General features: G+C 40.1%; 1 protein-coding gene and 1 pseudogene across 2 annotated transcripts in view; both read left to right on the top strand.

Annotated features, from left to right (window-relative positions):
- Window positions 1-13610, top strand: part of GLUD1 (glutamate dehydrogenase 1) — a 39068-nt gene extending 25458 nt beyond the window's left edge. Inside the window, exons 6-13 of the mRNA XM_082424234.1 lie at window positions 601-780; window positions 2022-2159; window positions 3564-3701; window positions 4032-4112; window positions 5329-5452; window positions 6260-6351; window positions 11244-11306; window positions 12231-13610. Coding sequence (XP_082280360.1) covers window positions 601-780; window positions 2022-2159; window positions 3564-3701; window positions 4032-4112; window positions 5329-5452; window positions 6260-6351; window positions 11244-11306; window positions 12231-12350 — 936 coding nt within the window. The 3' untranslated portion in view covers window positions 12351-13610. The remainder of the gene's footprint in view (window positions 1-600; window positions 781-2021; window positions 2160-3563; window positions 3702-4031; window positions 4113-5328; window positions 5453-6259; window positions 6352-11243; window positions 11307-12230) is intronic.
- Window positions 13611-13744: 134 nt separating this feature from the next.
- Window positions 13745-25102, top strand: LOC309642554 (large ribosomal subunit protein uL23 pseudogene; annotated as a pseudogene). The gene has a single exon. The product of its transcript is annotated as a large ribosomal subunit protein uL23 pseudogene (transcript).
- Window positions 25103-27585: the final 2483 nt, after the last annotated feature.

The following is a 27585-nucleotide window of genomic DNA, read 5'->3' on the forward strand; positions in this document are numbered from 1 at the left end:
CTTTCTTTCTTTGTTATTTCTTGAATACTTTTGTTAATCCACTCTTAGGTGAACTTGAGTTATCTTTTAAAAGTTCTTTTTTAAAAGTGACACTTAATTGAATTTCTAGATTAGTTTGGCAGAAAAACATTTTTGCAGTGTTGAGTCTTCCCATCCATGAACACCGTAATGGCTCTTCCTATCTTAGGTTCTGTTTTGGTGACATGCTCAAGTCTTTTGATAAATTTTAAGACAACTACAGGTGACATGTATACCCTTACTTAGTAGGGCTTAAACATTTGGTGAAGGAATAATAGTTTTAAGCTGAACTATCTCTACTTTTGTGATACTGCTATTTGTATTTACTTGATGTTTAATTCCTAAAAACCCTGTTTCTCCCATCAGAAAATAGTCTACTTTATTATATATTTTCTAGGAACAGAAATTTGAAAAGGTGAGACTTATCCCTATTGATGAAAGTATACCTTAAACACACACACACTCCTAATGAACATATTAGTTAAATGAGAATGTGTTTCCACTTTAACGCTGCTTTATGTTGGTTCGTCATAGAAATTGATGTTGACATTTCATCTTTTAAGTTTTGCCCTTTTTTTGCAGGATATTAATGCCCATGCCTGTGTTACCGGTAAGCCCATCAGTCAGGGTGGAATCCACGGACGGATCTCTGCTACTGGTCGGGGAGTTTTCCATGGGATTGAAAACTTCATCAATGAAGCTTCTTACATGAGTATTTTAGGAATGACACCAGGATTTGGAGATAAAACATTTGTTGTTCAGGTAAAAATGTTTGCTTTCTTAAAGAGTGACTGATACACATGTAATAATAAGTTTTTCAGTGTTTTAAGATTTGCAGTTTTTTTTAATTTTATTGGAGTAGAGTTGATTTGTAATGTGTTCATTTCTGCTGAACAGCAAAGTGATTCAGTTATAATATAGTTCCCTGTGCTGTACAATAGGACCTTGTTGTTTATCCATCTTATATATAATAGTTTGCATCTGCTAATCCCAAACTTCCACAAACCAGTTGTTGCTGTCTCCTCTGAACCTCTGAAGCTCCCTTTCTGATCTTCCCACCGGTGATGGGGCTTCCCAGAGTGTGGGAACCTTTCCTATTTTATAGCTGCCTTCCAGGGGCACAGGTCCCATCCCAGTTCCTTTTTTTTTTTTTTTTTTTTTCCCTTTTGTCCTACCTGATTATATGGACATCTTTCTTGTCCTTTCAGGTATTTGAGGTCTAGTGATCAGTAGGTATTCTGTGAGAATTGTTCCATTTGTAGATGTATTTTTGATGTATTTATGGGAAGAGGTGAGTTGCACATCCTTGTACTCCTCCTCGATTGGAGCCCCTAGATTTGCAATTTTTAAAATTTGATTCTTTGGATCTCTTAAGTTTTAAAATGGACATATGAAGAGTAATACATCCTTTATTTTTTGAACCTTGGTAGGATTCATGTGACTAAATCAAGTACCTCTCAGAAACATATGAAACTATCACCAACTTCTTTTGTTTGATATTTAAATTGAAATTGTATCCAGAAGGGGACATCTCTTAAACTATTATGTGTATACAGAAAGGTTTACACAATGATCCAAATTTCAACTTCGTGTGGTGTTTGATTAATTAGTTTACTTAGATGAATCAAAATTAAGTTGAATCCTACTTTAAAATAAAACCCATACCCCTCCCAATTACTGACTTATCTTTTCACGACCATAGGACATCTGGTCATCAGGAACTGAGGTCCTAGGTAGCGTCGTTGGCATCAACTACCGTTTCTTTATAGGCCAGCAAGGCTGCATGTCACTGAATGTCCTCAGGACTCATTATCACAGAGGACAAAGGGCTGGGTTCCACATTCCGAAACAGAAATTTATTGTTGAAGAGAGACATTGTTTCTTTTATCAAAAGGATTTTGAGAATTACTTCTAAACCAACAGAATTGTATTGGTCAGAATATGACATTTATCATCTGTGCTAGGACTTTGATTTTTGTTTCATGTACAACTGTTCTTCACAGGGATTTGGTAATGTGGGCCTGCACTCTATGAGATATTTACATCGTTTTGGTGCTAAATGTGTTGGTGTTGGTGAATCTGATGGGAGCATATGGAATCCAGATGGTATTGACCCAAAGGAACTGGAAGACTTCAAATTGGTATGTTAATGTAATATCTGAACAGTCTGACCACCTGAATGTTGTAAAGTTGAAATAAGTATTATTGAAATCTTTGCATTGCTTTTTTTTAAATTAATTTTTATTGGAGTATAGTTGATTTGCAGTGTTGTGTTTCTGCTGTGCAGCAAAGTGAATCAGTTATACATATATCCATTCTTTTTTAGATTCTGTTCCTATATAGGTGATAACAGAGTATTGAGTAGAGTTCCCTGTGCTATACAGTAGGTCCTTATTAGTTATCTGTATTATATAGAGTACTGTATATGTGTCAATCCCAATCTCCCAATTTATCCCTCCCCACCTTCCCCCCCGGTAACCATAAGTTTGTTTTCTACATCTGTGACTCTCTTTCTGTTTTGTAAATAGGTTCATTTGTACCATTTTTAGATTCCACATATACGCAATTATCATATGATGTTTGTCTTTCTCTGTCTGACTTCACTCAGTATGACAATCTCTTGGTCCATCCAGGTCTCTGCAAATGGCATTATTTCATCCTTTTTAGACTGCCATATTTTAGATTCCACATATACATGATATCATATGGTATTTGCCTTTCTCTTTTTGACTTACTTCACTTAGTATGATAATCTCTAGTTGCATCCATGTTGCTGCAAATGGCATTATTTCATTCTTTTTTATGGCTGAGTAATTAACATTCCATCGTATGTACGTACCACATCTTCTTTATCCATTCATCTGTCGATGGACACTTAGGTTGCTTCCATGTCATGGCTGTTGTAAATAGTGCTGCAATGAACATTGGGGTACATGTATCTTTTCGAATTATGGTTTTCTCCAGATATATGTCCAGGAGTGGGATTGCTGGATCATGTGGTAGCTCTATTTTTAGTTTTTTAAGGAACCTCCATAGTGTTCTCCATGGCGGCTGTACCAATTTACATTCCCACCAACAGTGCAAGAGGGTTCCCTTTTCTCCACACCCTCTCCAGCATTTATTGTCTGTAGATTTCTTGATGATGGCCATTCTGACCGGTGTGAGGTGATACCTCGTTGTAGTTTTGATTTGCTTTTTTCTAATTATTAGTGATGTTGAGCATCTTTTCATGTGCCTCTTGGCCATCTGTATGTCTTCTTTGGAGAAATGTCTATTTGGATCTTCCACCCATTTTTTGATTGGGTTTGTTTTTTTGATATTGAGCTGCATGAGCTGTTTGTATATTTTGGAGATTAATCCCTTGTTGGTCGCTTCGTTTACAAGTATTTTCTCCCATTCTGTGGGTTGTCTTTTCATTTTGTTTGCTTATTTTTTTAAATGTAACTCAAAGACCTCCTACTAAATGAGTCTTCATATCATAGGCACTAAACATAAACATTTAAATTCTGTTGCAGCCATTAATTCTGATTTTCAATCAATTATAGCAACATGGAACAATCCTGGGCTTCCCCAAAGCAAAGATCTATGAAGGGAACATCTTGGAGGCGGACTGTGACATATTGATCCCTGCTGCCAGTGAGAAGCAGCTGACCAAGTCCAATGCACCCAGAGTCAAAGCCAAGGTGACAGCATGATGGGTTCAACCTTAGCAATGTGGAGTGACACTGAGAGTCACAGAAAAGCTCTAATGGGCTTCCTCTTTTTTTAAAAAAAGAAAGCAGCTTTATTGGGATGTATTGGGTTGGCCAAAAAGTTCATTCAGGTTCTTTACCATCTTATGGAAAAACCCAGATAAACTTTTTGGCCATACAGTTCCCCACGCATACAATTTAAAGTGGGATTTTGCTTCTCTCCCACAGCCCCCTCCCCCACACATCTCTTGAGCTCAGCTGGAGGGGATCTGACGGTGTTAATGGTATTTCTCTATGTGACTCTATGTGACTTTCTTGCAGATCATTGCTGAAGGTGCCAATGGACCGACAACTCCAGAAGCTGATAAGATTTTCCTAGAGAGGAACATCATGGTTATTCCAGTAAGTAATCTACGTTTGCCAGATTTTTATATGTACTTGGAATCATAATTGTCTTTTGCAGGGAACTGGGGGAAGAGGAGGATTGTTAGTTTCCCAAGCCTTAGTGATGAATTCTTCATCTTTATTTTGCTTTTTTAAAAATTTATTTATTTATTTATATTTATTTTTTATTTTTGGCTGCGTCGGGTCTTAGTTGCGGGATGCGGGATCTTTTGTTGCAGCGCACAGGCTCTTGGCTGTGGCTCGCGAGCTTCTCTCTAGTTGTGGCACGCAGGCTCCAGGGTGTGTGGGCACTGTAGTTGTGGCGCGCAGGCTCCAGAGCGTGTGGGCTCTGTAGTTTGCTGCACGCAGGCTCTCTAGTTGAGGCGCTCAGGCTCAGTAGTTGCGGTGTGCAGGCTTAGTTGCCTCGCAGCATGTGGGATCTTAGTTCCCTGACTAGGGATCAAACCCGCGTGCCCTGCATTGCAGGACAGATTCTCTACCACTAGACCACCAGGGAAGTCCCTTTATTTTGCTTTTAAGAAAGTAAAGTAGAAGTGTGGTTAATACAATAAGTCTGTCTTATATTGGACCTGAACGTTTTCTTCCAACTTCAGGCTCTTTCTTGAGTATGTATTTAGACTTCTTAAATCCAGTTATATAAATGTATAATGTGCTAGAAGTACTATTCTAACTTTCAAATGTCCCTTGCTGTCTTACTCAGAAAGCTAATATGAGTAACATGTGCTTAAGTTTTTCAGTGGTTAAGCATGGGGTCTGTACCAAAAGGTCATTGGAAGTTAGAAGTTAGTGTGGACTTGTGATGCATTTTGAAGAACTGCTTTTGCTGAAAGCACTTAAATTCAGTTTAACTTAAATAGACTGCCTTTATGTAGTGGGAGAGTAAACACTAATCTTCTGGCGAGACACCCTTGGACCATCCAAACCAGTGGTTAGTGGGCAGGCAATTTTGTCAGAATTTTTTTGGTGGAGAAGAGGCTCTAAAACCTCTGATCAAATGCTTGCTGATTAATAAACCAATAAATTATTTTTTTCCCCAAAGGGAGAAAAGCCTCAGATGTATTGGGAAGGGGGTTTGTTTAAGTGCAAAATTTCTGATACTATCTAAAATACATTTGGGAAGCTTGAAGCTTAATCTGCTTTGATATTAAAACTGAGCTCACGTTCATTGTAAGCTTTTATTAAAATCATCATGTCCTCATTTTTTTGTGTATAGGATCTCTACTTGAATGCTGGAGGAGTGACAGTGTCTTACTTTGAGTGGCTGAAGAATCTGAATCATGTCAGCTATGGCCGTTTGACCTTCAAATATGAAAGGGATTCTAACTACCACTTGCTCAGTAAGTTCTGATTATCCTGTTCTGCAAAAGTAATCTTTTGAGCCATCTAAAAGTCTGGGGAAAGCCTGCATTTAATAAAAGGGCTAATTTCCTTTTTGTTTAATCTCAGAACAGAAAACTATTCTGACTCATGAGTCTTAGACCAAAAATATACAATTTCTTTATAGGTATTCACTATATTAACTCTCTGGAATATATTTATATTCCAATGTTTATTCTGCAAGTATGTTCTGGTTCCCAGAACCTAATCTCTAAGTTAATAGTATAAAGAGTATCGTTTTAAACCAGGAGCTCCTGTTGATACTCATCCATTTCATTCTCAGGTTGCTTTTGGTAAAGCCCTATCTATTGTCAAGAATTTTTTGAGTCTTCTGATGAGAATACTGTTTTGTCTTTGACTAGAATGGGCTCCAGAGTTAACACTAGAATTTTCCTCAAGCTGAAATAAGACCAAGACCTCCAGCTGAGCTTTACTGAGCCCACTCTGAGAATCTGGGTGAAGTGTTCCATCGATTTCCATTCCTTTTTCCCTCAGCATTTTCTTTTTAAAAGAGCCAAGGAAAATCCCTGCTAATGGGTGTTATGGAAACAGAGCAGTGACCTAAATTCACATTTATATAGGAATTTGGCAAAGTGCTTTATTCCTTTTAACTGAGATTTAAGTGAGTAATCCTTTTATGTTATTAGTGTTGAAGGTTTTATGTCATTAGTGTTGGGGGCTGTGGATATAGTTTGGGACTACTTTTGTTTCTACTTCATTTTTTTTCTACTAGCAATATCGTATCTTCATCTCTTGGCTTTTTATAGTGTCTGTTCAAGAGAGTTTGGAAAGGAAATTTGGAAAGCATGGTGGAACTATTCCCATTGTACCCACAGCAGAGTTCCAAGACAGGATATCGGTGAGTGTGCTTGCCTGCTCTCTTCTTTGGGTCAGGCCAGCTATATTAAATGGGATTAATGCGTGGTAATCAACACGACAGTTATATGACTTCCTCTTTCCTTACATTCTAAAAATGGAGTAAGAATCTTAGTTTGAAATAATTCATGGTTCTGCTTTTGATACTTTTACAATACAGATGACTCAAGTGATTCTAACATAATGGTGAAGAGTTATTGTGTATTTTAACTATTTTAAGCTTTAGAGAAATGGAAAGAATTGAAAAGTAAACATTAGATTGACCTATATAAAAAACTGAAATTACTATATGGACACAAATATGAGTCAAAGAAAACAGATGAGAAAAGCTATTTGTTGTTAATTAGCTATGGACAGGATATATTAATACACATTACAAAGAGGATTTCTTTACCAGTAAGTGGCAGGTGACATGAAAAGAATCAGAGGAAGTAGGCCTAGAAAAAAATGTTTAACCTCGTTGTTAAAGAAATATAAATTAAAATAAGGATTCTTTAATGTATTAAACTAGCATAAACAATTAATGGATCTTATACTCACCATGTCTGTTGTGAAGCAGTTGTACCTTTATTCTGATGACAATGCCGAAGACTTATTAAAGAGTTCCTGCCCTTTGACACTTATAATAACTTCACCTCTGGAAGTTAATCCTAAGAAAACAATTTTAAAGGAGAGGAATGAGTCCGTGCATGATGTCATTGGAACTGTGTTTGCAGTCTTTTTTTTTTTTTTTTTTTATAAACTAGCAGGAGACACTGCGTTTTACCAGCGCCAATGCCAGTACCTTTTTTTTTTTTTAATTTAATTAATTTATTTTTTTATGGCTGTGTTGGGTCTTTGTTTCTGTGCGAGGGCTTTCTCTAGTCGCGGCGAGCGGGGGCCACTCTTCATCGCGGTGCGCGGGCCTCTCACTATCTCGGCCTCTCTTGTTGCGAAGCACAGGCTCCAGATGCGCAGGCTCAGTAGTTGTGGCTCACGGGCCTAGTTGCTCCGCGGCATGTGGGATCTTCCCAGACCAGGGCTCGAACCCGTGTTCCCTGCATTGGCAGGCAGACTCTCAACCACTGTGCCACCAGGGAAGCCCTGCAGTCATTTTTAAAATTAGGTTTGATTTTATAATCCAGTGTGTGTGTGGAGGGGGGCAGGGAAATGGCTAAGTGATAATATGTCTTCTTATGAAATATTCAGTCATGGGAAATAATTTAAGACTATATTGCAACATGGGGAAATGTTAAGGGTTTTGTTTTGAAGGAGAAAAGATGCTTTTGCCACTCTGGGTAACTCTCCTCAAAGAACCTTCCTCTTTCCCAGAACCATGTGTCTTAGTTCTGGTCCCTCCTTCTGGAATACCCACACCCACTCCCTGCTTGAGTATCACATCTCAGTGGCTTTTCCTGAAAGTCCTCTCTGCCTGCCAGCATTTCATCCATCCTTCCATCACAAGTAACTTAGTGCGTTTATAGGCCCTGCTGTTGCTGCGGCTTTAAGATGGGATTCTTGCTCCTCCCTGTGGTCGCCCCATGTCCCAGCACTGCCACATAGTCAATCAGACTGAAACCTGGAGAGGGAGTAAAGAGGACAGCCAATTGGTTAGGAAGACAGAGCCGTGATGCCTTTCAATTTTATCCTTTTTTAAAATAATCTTTGCCCAATGTATCAGTCTTCCAGTTTTCAAATGCTTTCGGTGCTTCTAATTTTAGACTTTAATGCTATTTCTCATCTCTTAGTGACTTACCTATTGCAGGAGTCTTGTAATAAGTGTCAGTTGAAAAACCAGTTTTTTCCCCCATTTCCTTGCTTTTAGTTTCCCCCTCCCCAGCCATGCTGTGGCCCTGCCAGGACCTACATCATTGACCTGATCATCTTTTCACTTTCACTGTCCTTCATCACACCTGTCTTCACTTAAATTCCATTGACCATCATTACAGTCACTCTCTGGTCTTGTTTTGCTTCCTCACACCCCCTTGTTAACACGTGAACCCTGATGAAATCCAGCTCTCTGCCCCCTCCATTCCTCCGCTTTAGCAGGAGGCCCTGCTGACTCTTCAAACTTAAAGTAAGCTCTCAGCTGCCCAGCAGTTAAACTACTTTTCCCTGTTCCATTCATTCTCTCATTCTCTTGGTTAATTACATCACATTTTTTCTTTTTTTCTCTCCCTGCAGTCCAGTTCATGACCTGGTATCTATTCACAGAAAAGTGAAGCAGTCAGAGAACTTCCACATCTACCCAGCTCCTGGTATCTGTACCCTGTCTTGTACTCTTGAGCAACTCTTTGTGCTTCCATCTCAGCCCGAGTCTTGTTCTGGGCGTTGGATGGCCTGTTCTCAGTCTCTCAAATGCACTGCTCAAGCAAACCTTCCCCTTTCTCTTGCATCATCAGTTTTCCCTCTATTCAGTCATTCCTATCAATGTAACAAACGCTGCCTTAAAAAATATAAATCTTAATCCCACTTGCCCTTCCAGGTCTTGCTATTTTTATTTCCCGTATAGCAAACCTCCTTAAGAGTTGTGTATACTCTGTCCCCAGTTCTTCTATACTCAAACCTCCTATTCTGCCCACCACTCCACCGAAACTGTTCTTGTCAAGGTAACCAGTGGTGGCAGCATCACCAAACCTAGTGGTCACTTTTCAGTCCTCATCTTACTTCACTGCTCCCAGGTGATCACTCCCCCTGGAAATCTTTCTTAGCTCCCAGGACACCACATCCTCCTGGCTTTCTTCCTGCTTCACTCGCCAGTCCTTCTGCTGATCCCTGTCATCCCTGCACCCTGTTAACATTGGAAGTCCTCAGTCCCTGAACCACTTCTCAGTCTGAATTCAAAATTTTGGTGATCTCACTCAGCCTCATGGTTTATTTATATGCTGTCTCCTCTAACTAGAATATAAACTCCAGGAGAACAGAGAATTTTCATTATTTGTTTTCTGCTGTGTCCCCAGTACCTAGAAGAGGGCCTGGAACATAGTAGGTACTCAGTAAATGTTTGGTGAATGAATGAGTGGGTGAAAGCAATAGCAGTATTCCACTTGTAAAGCAAGTTTTCCTGTTCCTAACTTGGTACAACAAAACAAAGCTTAACCCATATGTTTCTCTTTTTCTTTTTTATTACTTTATTATTTTTTGGCTGTGTTGCGTCTTCATTGCTGCGTGCAGGCTTTCTCTAGTTGCAGCGAGTGGAGGCTACTCTTCGTTGCAGTGCGATGGCTTCTCTTACTGCGGAGCATGGGCTCTAGGTGCACGGGCTTCAGCAGTGGTGGCACGTGGGCTCAGTAGTTGTGGCTCGCGGGCTCTAGAGCGGTTGTGGCACACAGGCTTAGTTGCTTCACGGCATGTAGGATCTTCCCAGACCAGGGCTCAAACCTGTGTCCCCTGCATTGGCAGGTGGTTTCTTAAACCACTGCACCACCAGGGAAGTCCCATGTTTCTTTTTTTTTTTTAATTTATTTATTTATTATTTATCTTTGGCTGCGTTGGGTCTTCATTGCTGCGCGCAGACTTTCTCTAGTTGCAGCGAGCGGGGGCTACTCTTTGTTGCGGTATGCGGGCTTCTCATTGCGGTGGCTTCTCTTGTTGCGGATCATGGGCTTCAGTAGTTGCGGCACACGGGCTCTAGAGCGCAGGCTCAGTTGTGGTGCACGGGCTTAGTTGCTCTGAGGCATGTGGGATCTTCCCAGACCAGGGCTCGAACCCATGTCCCTTGCATTGGCAGGCAGATTCTTAACCACTGTGCCAACCAGGGAAGTCCCCCATATGTTTCTTAATTGATATAAGTGTTACAGAAATGTACCTTCTTAAGTGAATAAGTATTAATTAGATAAAGTTCAGCATATATAAAAAGTGGCTCACCAACAACAAGTTTTTATTTGGCATATCAGGATGTGTTTGCTAGCTATATATATCATATTAAGAGTGGTGGTGATAGTTATTTGTCCTAACATTAGAAAGCAGTCCAAAAAACAAATTAGAGAGAGGAACCCATTGAAACAAACTGACTTATAGAGGTAATTGGCAAAGGAAAGAGAAGAGCTGATTTGGTGGTCAGAGATGCTGGGTTATATCCCAGCTCTAAAAATAGCTACCTGGGGACTTCCCTGGTGGTCCAGGGGTAAAGAATCCGCCTTCCACTGCAGGGAACATGGATTCGATCACTGGTCGGGGAACTAAGATCCCACATACCGCAGGGCAACTAAGCCCGTGGGCCACAACTGCTGAGATTGCACACCTCAACTAGAGAGCCCACATGCCACAACTAAGACCAGACACAGCCAAAAATAAAATAAAATAAATAAGTAAAATTAAATTTTAAAAAAAGCTACATGTAACTTTGGCCAACTTCTCTGGTCACCAGTTTCCTCATCAGAAGAATTAGGGTGGTTAATTATGAGCTGCTAAGATCCCTCCAGCTTTAAAGTTTGTGGCATTGCTGAATATACAGGCAGGATTCTACCCCACAGCTGCTATTGGAGGTAGCTGGATTCTTTTTGGTGCCCTGTGTGGTGTGGTGGGGAGCAGAGATGAATGTACCCTGACACCGACAGGGTAACATGTTGTTGTGGTCTGCATCTCAGATGGTTGGTTGACCGGTGCTGAGCCCACTACTTGGCCTATGTTTGGTCCATACTTTCCTGTGGTGTTTTACCATGATATTAATTTCATGAGTGTTTGTTTGCTGTCAAATATAGTGAAAACTAAATTGTGGTTAAAACATGACTACTTAAATAGGTATCATCAAGATACTATACAGAAATTAAGTATATCTTTCCTGAAGGACAAAAAACAATTCTATCTGGCTGTATATTGACTTAAGAATCCTTTATGCTCTTACAGGTGAAGCATGTCTTTATGGTTTTGTTAAACTGTTCTTTTTCCTAACAGGGTGCCTCTGAGAAAGACATCGTGCACTCTGGCTTAGCTTACACCATGGAGCGCTCTGCCAGGGTATGTACACAGATGCTGTTTGCGTTTCTGGTAGTTACGTGAAGTACAGCTCAACTGTGTCATCTCAGCTGCCAGATTGTGTGTGCAGTGACAGAAAATAGCGATGTGTTTAAATGTTCCAAAACATGTGCTTTTTCAGTCTTAAATGATGAGTGTTGTTTTCAGGATGTTTTCAGGATCTTCCATATGTTTTTCAGACTTTGGGAAATAATGCCAAGTTAGAAGGAATCATGTTTAGCTTAGTCAGCCAAACTGGGTTGCAGCTCAGTGCACCACTCTGTTGTAGCTACAGGAAGCTACCTTACTACATAGAATTTGGTATACGTGAAAGGTTTTTTGACCACTTGATCCTTATTTCAAAGCCTTAAGCACAGTTCGAGTCCAGTTTTCTTAATTTCTTTTTGAGTTCAGATTCTATCCACTTGGCATCAAGTTGAAATAGCAAAAGCAGATATTAATTTTGTTAATTTTTTTGAGATAATTAGCATACCATAAATTCACCCCTGTAAAGTATATAACTTAGCAGCCTCTAAGTATGTTCACAAGGCTGTGTAGCCATCACCACTCACTCCAGAACATTTTCATCATCCCATCCTTAGTTCATTTAAATTATCACAGTGTGTATCAGACTCGCTCCAGATTACAGGATGTCTAAAGGGCACAGAGATAACTCACATCTTAAATTCTAAAGAGCAACATCTTCCTGTCACCTAAACAGTAGTTTGTATTAATTCCAGAGAATTAGTCCTTCCTGACTCAAGGTTGTTTCACTGCCTGAGTAGTTTCTCTTTGGCTACCCAAGTCTGGTCCTGAAGTGGTACTAGGGTAACTTGTACCAGGCTGTTATGTGCCTTGTGTGTTCATGGCCTGGCCACTTGAGTCAGGGTCACATCACATCTCCACATCACATCTCCTTCATTTCAGCAAATCATGCGCACAGCCATGAAGTATAACCTGGGATTGGACCTGAGAACAGCTGCCTATGTCAACGCCATCGAGAAAGTCTTCAAGGTGTACAATGAAGCTGGTGTGACCTTCACATAGACCGGACCAGACTGCAGCTGACTTCTTCACTACCCTCTTCACCTCTTCATCTGCAGACCTATCACAAGTTTACATGTAACCACAGAAATCTCTCTCTCATGACTTAATAGATGATGGACACCATTCTCAACAAGTCAATCCAAATCAGCCCCTTGAGAAAAAAAGTTAGGGGATCATAAATAAGCTAATAAGTGATAGTAGAAATTAGCTATGTCAGAGAGCCATTTGGGCATTTTGCCTTTAAATAAAGTCGTTTCCCTCTGCCTGTGCTGCCTTGTTCCATGGCTGTTTCCCAGCACAGTCAGCTGTAGCCCTGGGAAAAGCACCTTTTGTCCAAGAGCAGTCAGTCACTTGCCACTTTAGCTCTGGACAAATCTATCAGGTGCTTTGACACATTTAAGAAGCAGGTATATGGCATTTTCAGGAGGTAGCATGGTCCTCAAGTGAGTTATTGGTATCTTACATCAGCAAAATAACTCAATTTTATAGGTTACAAACAAAAAAAAACTCTCTTTATTCATTTTATTCTTTTAGAATAAAATAAGTACATGCTGCTGTAATAAAATTGCCTTTAATCACTTAACAAGCCTAACCTTGACTCAAGCAGTGAATGCCTGTAAACATAATAAATGAAAAAAGCTAGTATTTTTATAACATAAAACAGTATCATTTATAACTTGTCAATTGCATATTGTCATCCAGCAAAAATAAAAAGCCTGGTAGAGAATTAAGTTATCTTCATACCTGCAAATGATGGAGGCTATTTTTGTTAAGACTGTTGGAATTTACTAACCACAATTATGACATATAGTCCAAAGAATGCAGTAACCTCCTTATCATGTTAATTAATTGTCCTCTTTTGAAGATCTATTTTGTTGACTAATTGAACAATAATTCAAGTAGAGTGCCCCAGAAAAAAACCACTTGGGCTCCCTCTTTGGAGTCTGGCTGGCGGCTCTGAGCATTGCCAATAGCCCCGACTCGCCCCGACTTTTTGTCCTCATTTAGAAGCCTCATCTTCTGCACACGGCTTCATTCCCAGTGGGCTGGAAACAACCTGGGGTTGTGTTTTGTTTGGGAGTTGTTTGGCCAGGGCCTTTTGAACAGTAGTGTCCCAATGAAGTACTAGATATTATTTATGTAAGAATTAGCTTTTCTTTTTTTAACAATAATATCCTTTCAGAAATTTCTAACTACTTTGTAACTGCATGACTTAACCTGGTGACAAAAGCAGTTATTAAAAAGACTACCTTTTCCAAAGCTTATGTTTCTTTTCTGTGTTTTTGTATTTGATATATTTGTCTCTTTTAGTAGATGATAAAACTATAATTGGGTTTCTGAAATTTTTGAAACCACCACCTATATAACATTTCTTTCCATAATGTTTTGCGCTGCCAAAATTTTATTCTTGAATTCTTTTGTGTTTCATTCTATGAAACAATATCGATGGCTATTCTTGGGGAAGAGGTTCTAGTGCTTAAAGCTGATATACTAACATAATTTATATACCTTTTTATACATAGGTACTTTTTAACGAAGGAAGGTTTCATTGATGATGGTTCATTTTTAATAATTTAGCCACGGGATGTAACAAGACAATACTAACTGTAATCAACAGAAGTGGATTCTAGACCTGATTCCACCAGCTTACATAGCTGCCAAATCTGAAACATAACTTTCAGCTGGACTTTGTTTTGTCCTGATTCTGCCTTTCCATGGTTCTGAGCGTCGGGTCAAGGAGTAGATAAACAAGCCCATGGCACCTGGCCTTCCTGAGCACAGTGATATCTACTTGCACTCTAGATGGAACATTAAAATAGGGGAGAGGGACTTCCCTAGTGGTCCAGTGGTTAAGAGTCCACCTTCTAATGCAGGGTTTGCCGGTTCAATTCCTGGTCAGGGAACTAAGATCCCACATGCTGCAGGGCTACTGAGCCCACGCTCCACAACTAAAGATAAGCCCGCATGCTGCAACAGAGTCCATGTGCCACAACTAAGACCCGACGCAGCCAAATAAATATTTTAAAAAATGAATAAAATAGGGGGAAAGTGATGTGAAAGCAAGTTCCAGAATATCTGGAACAGTACCAGGTGGGTCAGTAGAGTCAGGTCACGTGAAAGCGGAATGATAAATCTTAGTGTGGCCTTTGGCTAACATTTTGGGAGTATTTATAGTGGTGTTTTAAAGACATACATTAATGGGTGTTATTGATATTGTCAGAAAACTGGTATTGTTCATACTAGCTATATAAAGGCAACACAGCACTAGTGTGTCAACTTTGGTTCCTGGAGTTTTGAGTTAGAAGAAAATTCTGGTCAATTACTCTTGGTTTCACTGAAATGTTCTCATTTATCTGCTTATAAAATTCTTTTTAAGACTTATGTATGATACTCTAAAGTTAATTGTTTCTGAAATAGCCATAGATGGCTTTTGTAGCACTTATTTAACTGTTGCCTCAAACCCCTACACCAGAATGTGTTCTAATTACCCCTTGATAGTTGAAGTTTAGGGAAGTTAAAAAAAAAACAAAAATCAAGTTTTAAGAAAGCCTGCATCTTAATTCACAAGCTTTAAGTAAATTACCTATTCCCTAAACATCCCTGGCAGGCTTTCTCAGCCCTGCTACGTGTAAGGTCATCAAAGCATGGCACATGAAGAAAACTACATCTGTGAACCTTGCACAGAAACCTCTGCAAAAGTTTTATTTGTAATACGTGTTTTTAATTTTTTTCACAACCCTTACTGGCTTCTTTTTGCTTGTTTTTTTTTAATCAAAGCTTACACATAGTGTAGACAGGATTTCTCAACCTCAACACTGTTGACATTTTGGCCAGGTAATCCTTTGTTTGGGGGACAGTCCTGTGCATTATCGGATGTATAGCAGCATCTCTGACCTCTACCCATTAAGAGGTCAGCAGCATCCCTGAGTTGTGACAATGTATTCAGATTGCCAAATGTCCTGTCGGGAACAAAGTCACTCCCTATTGAGAATTACTGGTGTTGGGAGCCAAATAGTTCTATGAGGCTTACTGTGAACTATAGTATTATACTGGACTCTTAACACCTATGAGACTAGTATTACCCTTATACCAAAGCCAGACAAAGACATCACAAGAAAAGAAAATTACACACCAATATCCCTTGTTAACATATATATAAAGTAGTTAAACAACAAAGTCCTACTCTATAGCACAGAGAACTATATTCAATATCCTATAATACCGGTCAGAATAGTCATCATTAAAAAGTCTACAAATAATAAATGTTGGAGAGGGTGTGGAGAAAAGGGAACCCTCTTACACTGTTGGTGGGAATGTAAATTGGTGCAGCCATTATGGAAAACAGTATGGAAGTTCCTCAAAACTAGAGTTGCCATATGATCCAGCAATCCCACTCCTGGGCATATATCTGGACAAAACTAATTCAAAAAGATACATCCATCCCTATGTTCATAGCAGCACTACTTACAATAGCCAAGACATGGAAACAACCTAAATGTCCATTGACAGATGAGTGGATAAAGAAGATGTGGTGTACAATGGAATATTACTCAGCCATAAAAAAGAATGAAATAATGCCCTTTGCAGCAACGTGGATGAACCTAGAGATTATCATACTAAGCAAAGTAAGTCAGAAAGACATATACCATATGATATCACATATGTGGAATCTAAAATATGACAAATGAACATATCTACCAAATAGAAACAGAGAACAGATTTGTGGTTGCCAGAGAGGGGGTAGGGGAGGGAAGGATTGGGACTTTGGCATTAGCAGATGCAAACTAGTATATATAGGATGGATAAACTAGGTCCTACTGTTTAGCACAGGGAACTATATTCATTATCCTGTGATAAACCATAATGTAAAAGAATATGAAAAAGAATATATATATGTGTGTGTGTGTATATATGTATATGTATAACTGCGTCACTTTGCTATACAGCAGAAATTAACACAACATTGTAAATCAACTATACTTCAATGGAAAATTTTTCTAAAAGAACACTGCAGGAGAAAAAATATATCCTGTAATAAACCATAATGGAAAAGTATATATAACTGAAAAGTATATGTATTGCTGTATACCAGAAAATAACACAGCATTGTAAATCAACTATTCTTCAATAAAATAAAAATATCCCTTAGTAACACAGACACAAAAATACTAAGAAACCAAGTCCAAGCTCATAAGTATCATACATACATCATGACCAAGAATTTCTCTCAGGAATGCGAGGTTGGTTCAACATAAGAAATCAATCTGAAACCCTTTCCACAAAGATGGCACCAAAGGCAGAGAAGGAAGCCCCTGCCCCTCCCAAAGCCAAAGCTAAAGCAAAGGCTTTGAAGGCCAAGAAAGCTGTGTTGAAAGGTGTCCATCGCCACAAACACTGCCACAAAAAAAAGATCTAGCCATCACCCACCTTCTGATGGCCCAAAACACTGCAGCTCAGGAGGCAGCCCAAATATCCTCAGAAGAGCGCCCCTAGGAGAAACAAGCTTGACCCCCATGCCATCATCAACTTCACCCCTCACCACTGCGTCAGCCGTGAAGAAAATGGAAGACAACACACGTGTTCATTGTGGATGTCAAGGCCAACAAGCACCAGATTAAACAGGCTGTGAAGAAGCTCCATGACATTGACATGGCTAAGGTCAACACCTTGATCAGGCCTGATGGAGAGAAGAAGGCATATGTTTAACTGGCTCCTGGCTACCATGCTTTGGATGTTGCCAACAAAATTGGGATCATCTAAACTGAGTCAGCTGGCTAATTCTAAATATAAAAGTTTTCACTATAAAAAAAAATCTAATAAACCCCATTAATTGAACAAAGGGGGAAAAAAACACAACCACTGTGGAAAAAGCATTTGACAAAATTCAAGACCCTTTCTAAACATAAAGGACATTTATGAAAAACCCACAGCTAACATCATACTCGCTGAAAAATAGAAAACTTCCACTGAAGAGAACAAGATTCTTGCTTTCACCCTGCTATTCTACATTATACTGGAAGTCCTAGCCAGAGTATTTAGGCAAGAAAAAGAAAAGCCATCTTAATTGGAAAGGAAGAGAAACTATTTTGCAGATGACATGATTCTACATATAGAAAATCTCATAGAACACACACACACTCTACTGGAACTAATAAACAAATTAAGCAAAGTTGCAGAGTACAAGACCAACACTCAAAAATAAGTTTTCCTATGCATCAGCAACGCACAATCTGTAAAGGAAACTAAGAAAACAATTCTATTTACAATAGCATATGAAAGAAGAAAATATCTGGGAATAAGTTTAACCAAGGAGTTGAAACCCTTATACAACTACAGAACACTGTTTAAACGGAAGAATACCTCAATAAATGGAAAGACTTCCCATGATTATAGATTGGAAAACTTAATATTGTTAAGTTGGAATTACTTCTCAAAGCAATCTATAGAGTCAAAATTCCAATGGCCTTTTTTGCAAAAAAACAGAAAATCTGATTCTAAAATTAATATGAAACTGCAAGGACTTCCCTGGTGGCACAGAGGTTAAGAATCTGCCTGCCAATGGTCCAGGAAGATCCCACATGCCGTGGAGCAACTAAGCCCGTGTGCCACAACTACTGAGCCTGCGCTCTAGAGCCCACAAGCCACAACTACTGAGCCCATGTGCCACAACTGCGGAAGCCCACACACCTAGAGCCTGTGCTCCACAACAAGAAAAGCCACCGCAGTGAGAGGCACGGGCACCACAACGAAGAGTAGCCCCTGCTTGCTGCAACAAAACTGCAAGTGGCTCCAAATAACCAAAACAATATTGAAAAAAAAAAAAAAAGGCGACAACAACAAAAAAACTTGGAGTTCTCACACTTCCATTTCAAAATGTAATACAAAGCTACAGTAATTTAAACAGTGTGGTACTGACTGACATACAAACATTTGGACCAATGGACTAGAACTGAGAGTCCAGAAACATCTATGGTCCATTGATTTTTAACATTGGTGCCCACACCATTTGTATTAGTTACCCAAGGCTGCCTTAAAGTACCACAAATTGGATGACTTAAAACCACAGAACTTTATTGTCTCATAGTTTGGGGGGCTATAAACTGTCAGCAGAGCCATGCTCTCCCTGAAACCTGAAGGGGAGAATTTCTTGCCTTTTCCTAGCTTTTGGTGGTAGCCATCAATCCTTGGCATTCTTTGGCTTGCAGCTTCATTACTCCAATCTCTGCTTCTGTTGTCACATGGCCATCATCCCTCTATGTGTGTCTCTTATAGGGACACCAGTTATATTGGATTAAGGGTCCACCTTACTCCAGTATGACCTCATCTTAACTAGTTACATCTGCAATGACCATATTTCCAAATAAGGTCCCTTTTTCAGGTACTGGGGGTTAGGACTTCAACATATCTTTTTGGGGGGAACTCAATTCAACACATAACACCATCCAATGAGAAAAAGGCATTAGGACAACTGGATATCTACGTGCAAAGGAACAAAGTTTGACTTCTTCCTCACTCCATACATAAAAATTAACTCAAAATGGATCAAAGACCTAAGTATAAGAGATAAAACTGTAAAACTATTAGAAGAAACCATATTGGTAAATCTTCATGGCCTTGGATTTGGTAAAAAATTCTTATTTTTTTTATTTCAGTTGTATTTTGAATTCTACAATTTCTACTTCATTCCTTTTTATAATTTCTAATTCTTTATTTGTATTCTCTATTTGATGTTGATCTCATACTTTCTTTTAATTCTTTAGATGTGGTTTCTTTTAGCTCTTTGAACATGTTTAAAATAGTTGAAGTCTTTGTCTAGTAAGTCCATTTTCTGAAGTCTTAAGGCACAGTTTCTATCCCTGCCCCCCCCCCAAATGGGTCATAATTTCTTTCCTTGCATATCTTTGTTTTGTTTTGCTGAAAACTGGACATGTTAAATAATATAAAGTGGCAACTCTGGAAATCAGATTCCATATTCCTCCCCTCAGATTTGGTTTTGTTGAGTGTTTAGTGACCTTTCTGAACTAATTCTAGTCTGTTTTTTTTTTCAATATTTTTTTTTTAAAGTGCTTCTATAGCACCTTGTATTTTTTTTAAATTTAATTTAATTAATTTATTTAATTTATTTATTTATGGCTGTGTTGGGTCTTCGTTTCTGTGAGAGGGCTTTCTCTAGTTGCAGCAAGTGGGGGCCACTCTTCATCGCGGTGCGTGGGCCTCTCATTATCGTGGCCTCTCTTGTTGCGGAGCACAGGCTCCAGACGCGCAGGCTCAGCAATTGTGGCTCACGGGCCTAGTTGCTCCGCGGCATGTGGGATCCTCCCAGACCAGGGCTCGAACCCATGTCCTCTGCATTGGCAGACAGATTCTCAACCACTGCGCCACCAGGGAAGCCCTAGTCTGTTTTCTTTGTTGTGTGTGGCCACTGAAATTTCTCCTCAGTTAGCTTAGTGGTCAGCTAATGATTGGACAGAGATTTTTTCAAGTACCTAGAACCAGTAAGTCTCCTATCTTTGCCAAGGCTCTGTCTATGCTGGGCCTCACCTTCAACACTCAGCCAGGCAACTTACATCTTGGCCTTGGTTCTCACTTCCTGCTTGCATAAAGCCTCAGGGTTAGAGATGAGAACTTCAGTCCTTCTCAGGTCTTTACTGAGCTTACACACATGTGCATGGCCTTTACTGAGTCTCACACACGTGCATGGCCTTCTAGATTCCCAGAAGTATGTTCGAATTTTCAAAGCCCCTAAGGACGTTTTATTCCCCAGTTTTTCCTTTTAAGATTTTTGGTTAGCCTATTGCTTGCTCAAACTGTTAATCACCACCTCACCTCATACTGCCACCAACTTTAAAAATTACCTCTAAATGTTTTATAGCAAACAGCCCCAGGGAAAAGCCTTTTTGCACTAGGGGAGCTTCTAGTCCATACAAATAAAGACAGCCTTACAGTGGGGTCTTCCTAGGAGCCACCAGTCAAGTCAAACAATGACATTTCTCTGGGAATAAGGCTTTGAAGAAACACCAACTCTGTTCTACTCTTTCCAGTAGCTGCCAAGCTGTTGGTTTTCACTGTGATTGTGGGCTGTTGGTGTCCAACCTTGTACTGCTCACCGCAGGACAGGCCAATAAATAGAGAGACGAGTTGCTGGGGCAAGCAATAGCAACTTTATTTGGAAAGCCAGTAGATCAAGAAGATGGTGGACTCATGCCCCAAGAACCATCTTGCCCAAGTTAGAATTCAGGCTTCTTTTATACTAAAAGGGGAGGGAGTAAGGTCAAACATTTCCTGTTTTCCATTAGGCTCCAGAGGGGATGTGTTAATTTCTTCCTCCCTGCAGTCATTCACAGGTGAGCCTGGTCAGAATGTTCCCTGTGAGCTAAACAAAGGTATTTTAGCTTAATGCTCATTACCTGGGAGGCAGGGTTCCCAGAGATGGGTCGTTATGTATAATTTAAGCTCACAGGCAACATCCCTTCAATAATTAGCTTGTAATATAATGCAAAGTTTCTTAGCTATTACATTGTCAATGTCCATTCCAGTCTTGTGGGAAAAGGGATGAAGACTGCTCTGGCTACTTCCAGAGGCTATGAATAGTCCTTAGAATCTTTAGTCCTTTTTTATCTACAACTATTTGAACCTGATAAAACTGCTTAGCACTTTGTTGTCTAATTTGTAATTGAACTTGGGGTTTTGGTTCCAGTTCCCAATACAAATACTAAATTCCTGTGGTAGACAAAACTAAACAAATTGGTTGAACCTTCTCCAGCTACAATGAAATTCCCATCTACTTCATTTGGATGGGCAGACCTGTTGGAGGCAAACTCATGAACAAAGATTAATATAGTGCCCAAAGTTTCAACGTAATTGGCAACTGCTGGGTCTTTTTTTTTTTTAAATAAATTTATTTATTTATTTATTTATTTATTTTTGGCTGTGTTGGGTCTCGTTGCTGCACGCAGGCTTTCTCTAGTTGTGGCAAACGGGGGCTACTCTTCGTCATGGTGTGCAGGCTTCTCACTGCGGTGGCTTCTCTTGTTGCAGAGCACAGGCTCTACTCGCCCAGGCTTCAGTAGTTGTGGCACGCAGGCTCAGTAGTTGTGGCTCATGGGCTCTAGAGCGCAGGCTAAGTAGTTGTGGCACATGGGCTTAGTTGCTCCGCAGCATGTGGGATCTTCCCAGACCAGGGCTCGAACCCATGTCCCCTGCATTGGCAGGCAGATTCTTAACCACTGTGCCACCAGGGAAGCGCAACTGCTGGGTCTTTTAGAGCATTTATAGATTCTCTCGCCTAGGCAGACATCTGGAATGGCCTACCATACAGTATTTCAAAGAGGCTTAATTTTTTTAATTAATTAATTAATTTGTTTGGTTGCACTGGGTCTTAGTTGCAGCTCGCCGGCTCCTTAGTTGTGGCATGCAAACTCTTTAGTTGTGGCACGCATGTGGGATCTAGTTCCCTGACCAGGGATCAAACCCGGGCCCCCTGCATTGGAAGCGCCACCAGGGAAGTCCCCCAAAGGAGCTTAATTTAAGCCTGCTTCTGGAAGCCATTGATCCGTAGCAGGGCAACTGGCAAGGCCTTATCCCAAGTTAAGTTGGTATTCATTTTCTCAGTTTTTCCTGTTGATCGTGGTCTCCAGGATGAATGTAGTTCCAATGCCTTAATCCAAGGCCTTAATCAGGGGATAATTTCCTTAAGGAGGGCTTTGACCAATTAAAAGATACTTATTTTAAAGACTAATAACTTAAAACTGCCACACACAAAACAAATGGTCCACAAAACATTTTCCTTTCCTGATGAAGGTTTTACGATGCATTGTTATCATTAACCAGTCTTTTACTATTAAACTTAAATGGCCAGTTGAGACAAACAGTTTTTCTGAGACCCTTCTTCCACCCCTGATTAAGACTGGGGTGGCCAGGATTGGGGATAATATTCATTTCACCTTCTAAGCTTTCTGTGCAGACTTGGTGACCTTGCCAGCTCCAGCTGCCTCCTTGTCCACAGCTTTGATGACACCCACAGCAACCATCTTTCTCATGTCAGAATCAGCAAAACGGCCCAGAGGAGGATAGTCAGAGAAGCTCTCAACGTACATGGGCTTGCCAAGAACCATATCAATGATGGCAGCATCACCAGATTTCAAGAATTTGGGGCCATCTTCCAGCTTTTTTCCCAGAACAATGATCCATCTTTTCCTTTGGCTTAGCAAACTCGCAAGCAACGTGAGCTGTGCAGCAATCCAGCACAGGTGCATATCCAGCACTGATTTGGCCTGGGAGGTTCAAGATTATTACTTGAACAGGAAAGCCAGCCACTTCCATTGATGGGTCCACAGTCACCAGCCACTACGCACATCTTTGACAGACATGTTCTTGACACTGAAGCCCACATTGTCCCCAGGAAGGGCTTTACTCAAAGCTTCATGGTGCATTTCAGCAGATTTTACTTCATTGTAACATTGAGTGGAGCAAAGGTGACCACCATGCCAGGTGTGAGAACACCAGTCCCCACTCCACCCACAGGGACAGTACCAATACTTCCAATTTTGTAGACGTCCTGGAGGGGCACACACAAGGAATACACCGGCTGGTATTTTGACAAGTCAATCTGTGGGAGAAGTGATCCTCTTGCCTCAGAGGATATATTTTTAGACTAGGTGTCCCAGTGACCCTTTTTAATGGTATTCGTATTGGCCATGTGTTTTTGGCCTTCTCTGGGGTGCGGTTAGCACACACTTCTGGTCTCACCTTTCGGAGACCTGTGGGGAAAGAGCTCTGTCTCCTTTCCTGGGGCTTTCATGAGTGCCATCTGTAGGCTTAATGTGTGTTCTGGTGGGACTCTGATGTCAAGCTGTTCTGGTGAGAAACTTCAGGGTGAGGTCTACCAGAAAGTTAATCAACTCATTCCCCACTGTCAATTTTACCCAGGGCTCCTGTGAGGAATTAGGCGCAAGTCCAAGGGAGTCCCTGGACTGTTCATTCACCAGAGTGTTTCTCTCTTTCTACCATATGAGAGAGGCTCTCATCTTTTGTTTTTCTGCTTATGTTTTGGCCTAGGGCCACCTGTTTTCCTTCCTCAGTGATGACTTACTACCAAAAAGGTGGTGTTTTATTTAGCGTCTTCTTTCTTCTGTTGTTGTTCCTATTGAACACTTTAAAAGCAACATCTACCAATTGAGAAGGGTTCATTCCAAATGCACCATCTAATCTTTGCAACTTTCTCCCGATATCTGAGGCACTTTGCCCCCACCAAAAGGTCAAATTTACCATTCTAATATTTTCAGGGGCCTCAGGATCTGCATTACTATGACATCTGTACACCTGATAAATCCTCTCCAAAAATTCAGAGAGATCTTCATTTGTTTTGCTGAATTTCTTGAAAATCTTTTGCTTTGGTTCTCCTTTTCAAAGCCCTACCAAGATGCACCAATAACTAGTTCTCTAATAAGGGCATTCTTCCCTCACTGCGGTCCCAATCTGGTTCAGCTGAGGGTACTGCCAAATGGACTTCAGGTGTAGAGGATCCTCCCTATTAAGGAGGGTTGCAATCTTTCCAATTAAACAAGCCTGAGAAACCCAGCGGGCAGGTCATTTGCATTTAGGTTACCTATGAGGTAATGGGGGAAAGGAAATTGCCGTCCCCTGGGAGTGGCTCCTGGCCCAAATTGGGTGCCCCGTCAGTTCTTAGATGGTGATACCAGACCGAGTACCTGAGCCCCAAAACCTAACACATGATTTTGTAATTGATCCCTAGAAGGAAGGGAAGTCCTGAGCCCCAGTGCCAGGAATTGGGGCTGGATAGGAATGGAAGGTGCAGGAGGGGTTGGATATATTGGCCAGGCTAGGACAGCTAGCTCAGCCGTAGGAGTTAAGGTTTGAAGCAACATATCCTCACTCTCATTCCCTTTTTATTTTCCCTGATGTAATAGCATAAATGCTTGCACACAAAGGATTTCATCATTCTTCCCCACTTCTTCACACAATAGCTATAGAATCATTCAAAAGCCACTGTAAAACCATAAATAGCAATTGACTGTCTCTAACCATTAAAGGGATGCCTTTATGCTTTGGCATCAACCAACGGGGATTACAATGCAACTGAAAAGAAACTTGGTTACTGCTGTGACATACAAAAATTTATGATAATTACTAAAATTATGACTGATACCGTTTACCAGGATATACCAGAATTTTAGGAGTTCCATATAATTTCTATAATGTGTATATTAATAACTTTTACCCATATGATACAATCTAAAGTTTTATCATCACTTATTTGACAATGCTTCCCACATAATTTAACATACCAAATAAGCCTAATTAGTTTAATATTCCTCTCTCTGAGACAGAGAAAACAAATAATTTGAGGTGTTCCAGGGACCCCTGGGAAAACCTCAAAGTTAGCTAGAGGTCAAGTGAACTTCATTTAGAATTTGATCTTTGGGAAGTTCATCAAAAATATCAAAAAGTTTTGGGTTTCCCTGGTGGCGCAGTGGTTGAGAGTCTGCCTGCCAATGCAGGGGACGCGGGTTCGAGCCCTGGTCTGGGAGGATCCCACGTGCCGCAGAGCGGCTGGGCCCGTGGGCCGCAGCTGCTGAGCCTGCGCGTCTGGAGCCTGTGCTCCGCAACAAGAGAGGCCGCGATGGTGGGAGGTCCGCGCACCGCGATGAAGAGTGGCCCCCGCTCGCCGCAGCCGGAGGGGGCCCTCGCACAGAAACGAAGACCCAACACAGCCAAAAATAAATTAAAAATATATATATATATATCAAAGAGTTTTAACCAGTGATAAAATATCTCAATGGCAAATACAGATCACTTAAAGAAATAATTACCAAAAGCAGTTCAATATTTTAAGAAAACTTTGTCCTCTTAGAAAACCAAATTCAGGTTTTATACCACTTTACCTTTAAAATTTGTTTTCTTAAATTCAATCTTATCTTAGCCAATCCCTATCATGCACAAAAAACTCTTTCAGTGTTCCTCCTCCAAAAACCTTCCACAATTTTCTGTATCCATTTTCTGTATCCATATTCTATATCCATCCATTTTCTGTATCCATATTTATACTAATATTTATTTTACTTCTATTTCTATTTGTAGCTTTTAGTGATTTTAGGAACCAAGTGGAACCTTTCTCTTCTTCCTGAGAATATGCCCCACTCTTAGATTAATTAATCCATATTAATCTGTCCCTCACTTTTTCCACTCAAAAACAGCCAGCTCTAAAACAAAACCACCTTTTTCCCTTTAACAAGATGTGTTTTCATTCCTCATACCTTCTTTGCTGAAAACACACATCCTACATCTTGCATACTGAAATGCTCCCTTTATACTTCTTAACTTTAAAACCTTAATCTCTAGTGAAAAATCAAGAATTGTAAAACCGTCAAACCAGCATTTCCTGATTGACAAACTTATGCTTTAGTCTTCCTCTTCTAAGAAGGCAAATGTAGGTAAACTTAGACCTGTCCAGCAATTAATGTTCTAATATTTTATCCTATTTGAAATGACCCAGAGAGTCAATGAATTCTCTTCATTTAACTTAGTTTAGTTTCAAGTTATGAAAATCTGGAGAAACTATTTTAGATAGACATTCCCCAAACATAATTATTCCTATAGAGTTTACCTAAAACTCTTACCTCATATACCTCTATTTTATTTAGTTAAAATCTTTGTCATATTATTATCTTCTTGCTGACAAACTTTGTTAACAAGAATAGGTATTTGGACTTCCCTGGTGGTGCAGTGGTTAAGAATCCACCTGCCAGTGCAGGGGACATGGGTTCAAGCCCTGGCCTGGGAAGATCCCACATGCTGCGGAGCAACTAAGCCCGTGTGCCACAACTACTGAGCCTGTGCTTTATAGTCCGTGAGCCACAACTACTGAGCCTGTGTGCTGCAACTACTGAAGCCTGTGCACCTAAAGCCTGTGCTCCACAACAAGAGAAGCCACCCCAATGAGAAGCCCACACACCGCAACAAAGAGTAGCCCCTGCTCGCCACAACTAAAGAAAGCCCGTGCGCAGCAAAGACCCAATGCAGCCAAAAAATAAATAAATAAATTTATTTAAACAAAAAAAATAGGTCTTATTTGATTTCTAGCAAACTTAGGTACAGTAACAGTATTATACTTAATGTTGATGACTCTAAAGACATGTCTGTGGAAATCAAACCAACAAGCTTACACAAACCTTAATACCAGAAATTAATTCAATACTGAGTATTTCCTAGATGACATGAACCCAGAATTCATTCTAGCTAGTTTCTTTTATATTTGAGTATTTATATAAGTGCTTAATTTCCTTTAAGCCAAATAAATAGAGCTTTTTTGCAAATTAATGTTGGCAGTGCTACACATCTGAAACATGTACAAACACACAAACACAGGGACCTCACAGTTCCCATTCCAACATTTCAGCCATGAATCAAGTAGAACAATGTAAAACTAATCAGTTACAAAAGAGGCTGGATTCAAACTGGGTTTCTGGCAGATGGGACAAATCAAGATCACCGGTGTAGATGGCTAAACCCTTTTTACTAATATTTATTTTACTTCTATTTCTATTTGTAGCTTTTAGTGATTTTAGGAACCAAGTGGAACCTTTCTCTTCTTCCTGAGAATGCCCCACTCTTAGACAAGAACAGACAAAGTTTTTTGGTTTGGTTTTGTTTAGTTTTTTCTGTTCCTTTCCTCCATTTAACATCAGTAAAAGTTCTAAATATCACAAAACTGATTTGGCTGTAAATGGAGAAACAGTACCAAACAAAATGAAACGAAAAACCCAAACGACAAACAGAAAATCCTAAATAAACCCTCAAGTTTGGTCTTGGGGTTTTACATATACCAACAACACAGGAGACCATAAACATAGTACTTAACACAGCAAGGAAAGCAGTGCATGGTGCACAGGGTCCCAAGACAGCCCTGCCTAAATCCTTTGTGCAGATCCTAACAGGTACTGTGGCCACACATTGTTACGATAAAGTATCATCTTCCTCTCACCCATGGGTTCATAGCTGTAATCAGATCACTTATCCAAAACGAGCCCCAGAGGACTTCGTTTAGGGATAGTTAAAACATTCCCCATTTTTAAAGACAGAAATTCAAGACAAAACACAAACTGCACACACAAATGCTAGCATCCACAGGAACAAACGAACCGGTTCACAAATCAGGTAAAAGTCCGACAACTCTTTCCTCTCTCCAACAGTGTACCCCACTCAAATACAAAAC

The sequence above is a fragment of the Balaenoptera physalus genome (assembly GCF_965194825.1).
Source record: "Balaenoptera physalus genome assembly, chromosome: 14".
NCBI classification, from domain to species: domain Eukaryota; kingdom Metazoa; phylum Chordata; class Mammalia; order Artiodactyla; family Balaenopteridae; genus Balaenoptera; species Balaenoptera physalus.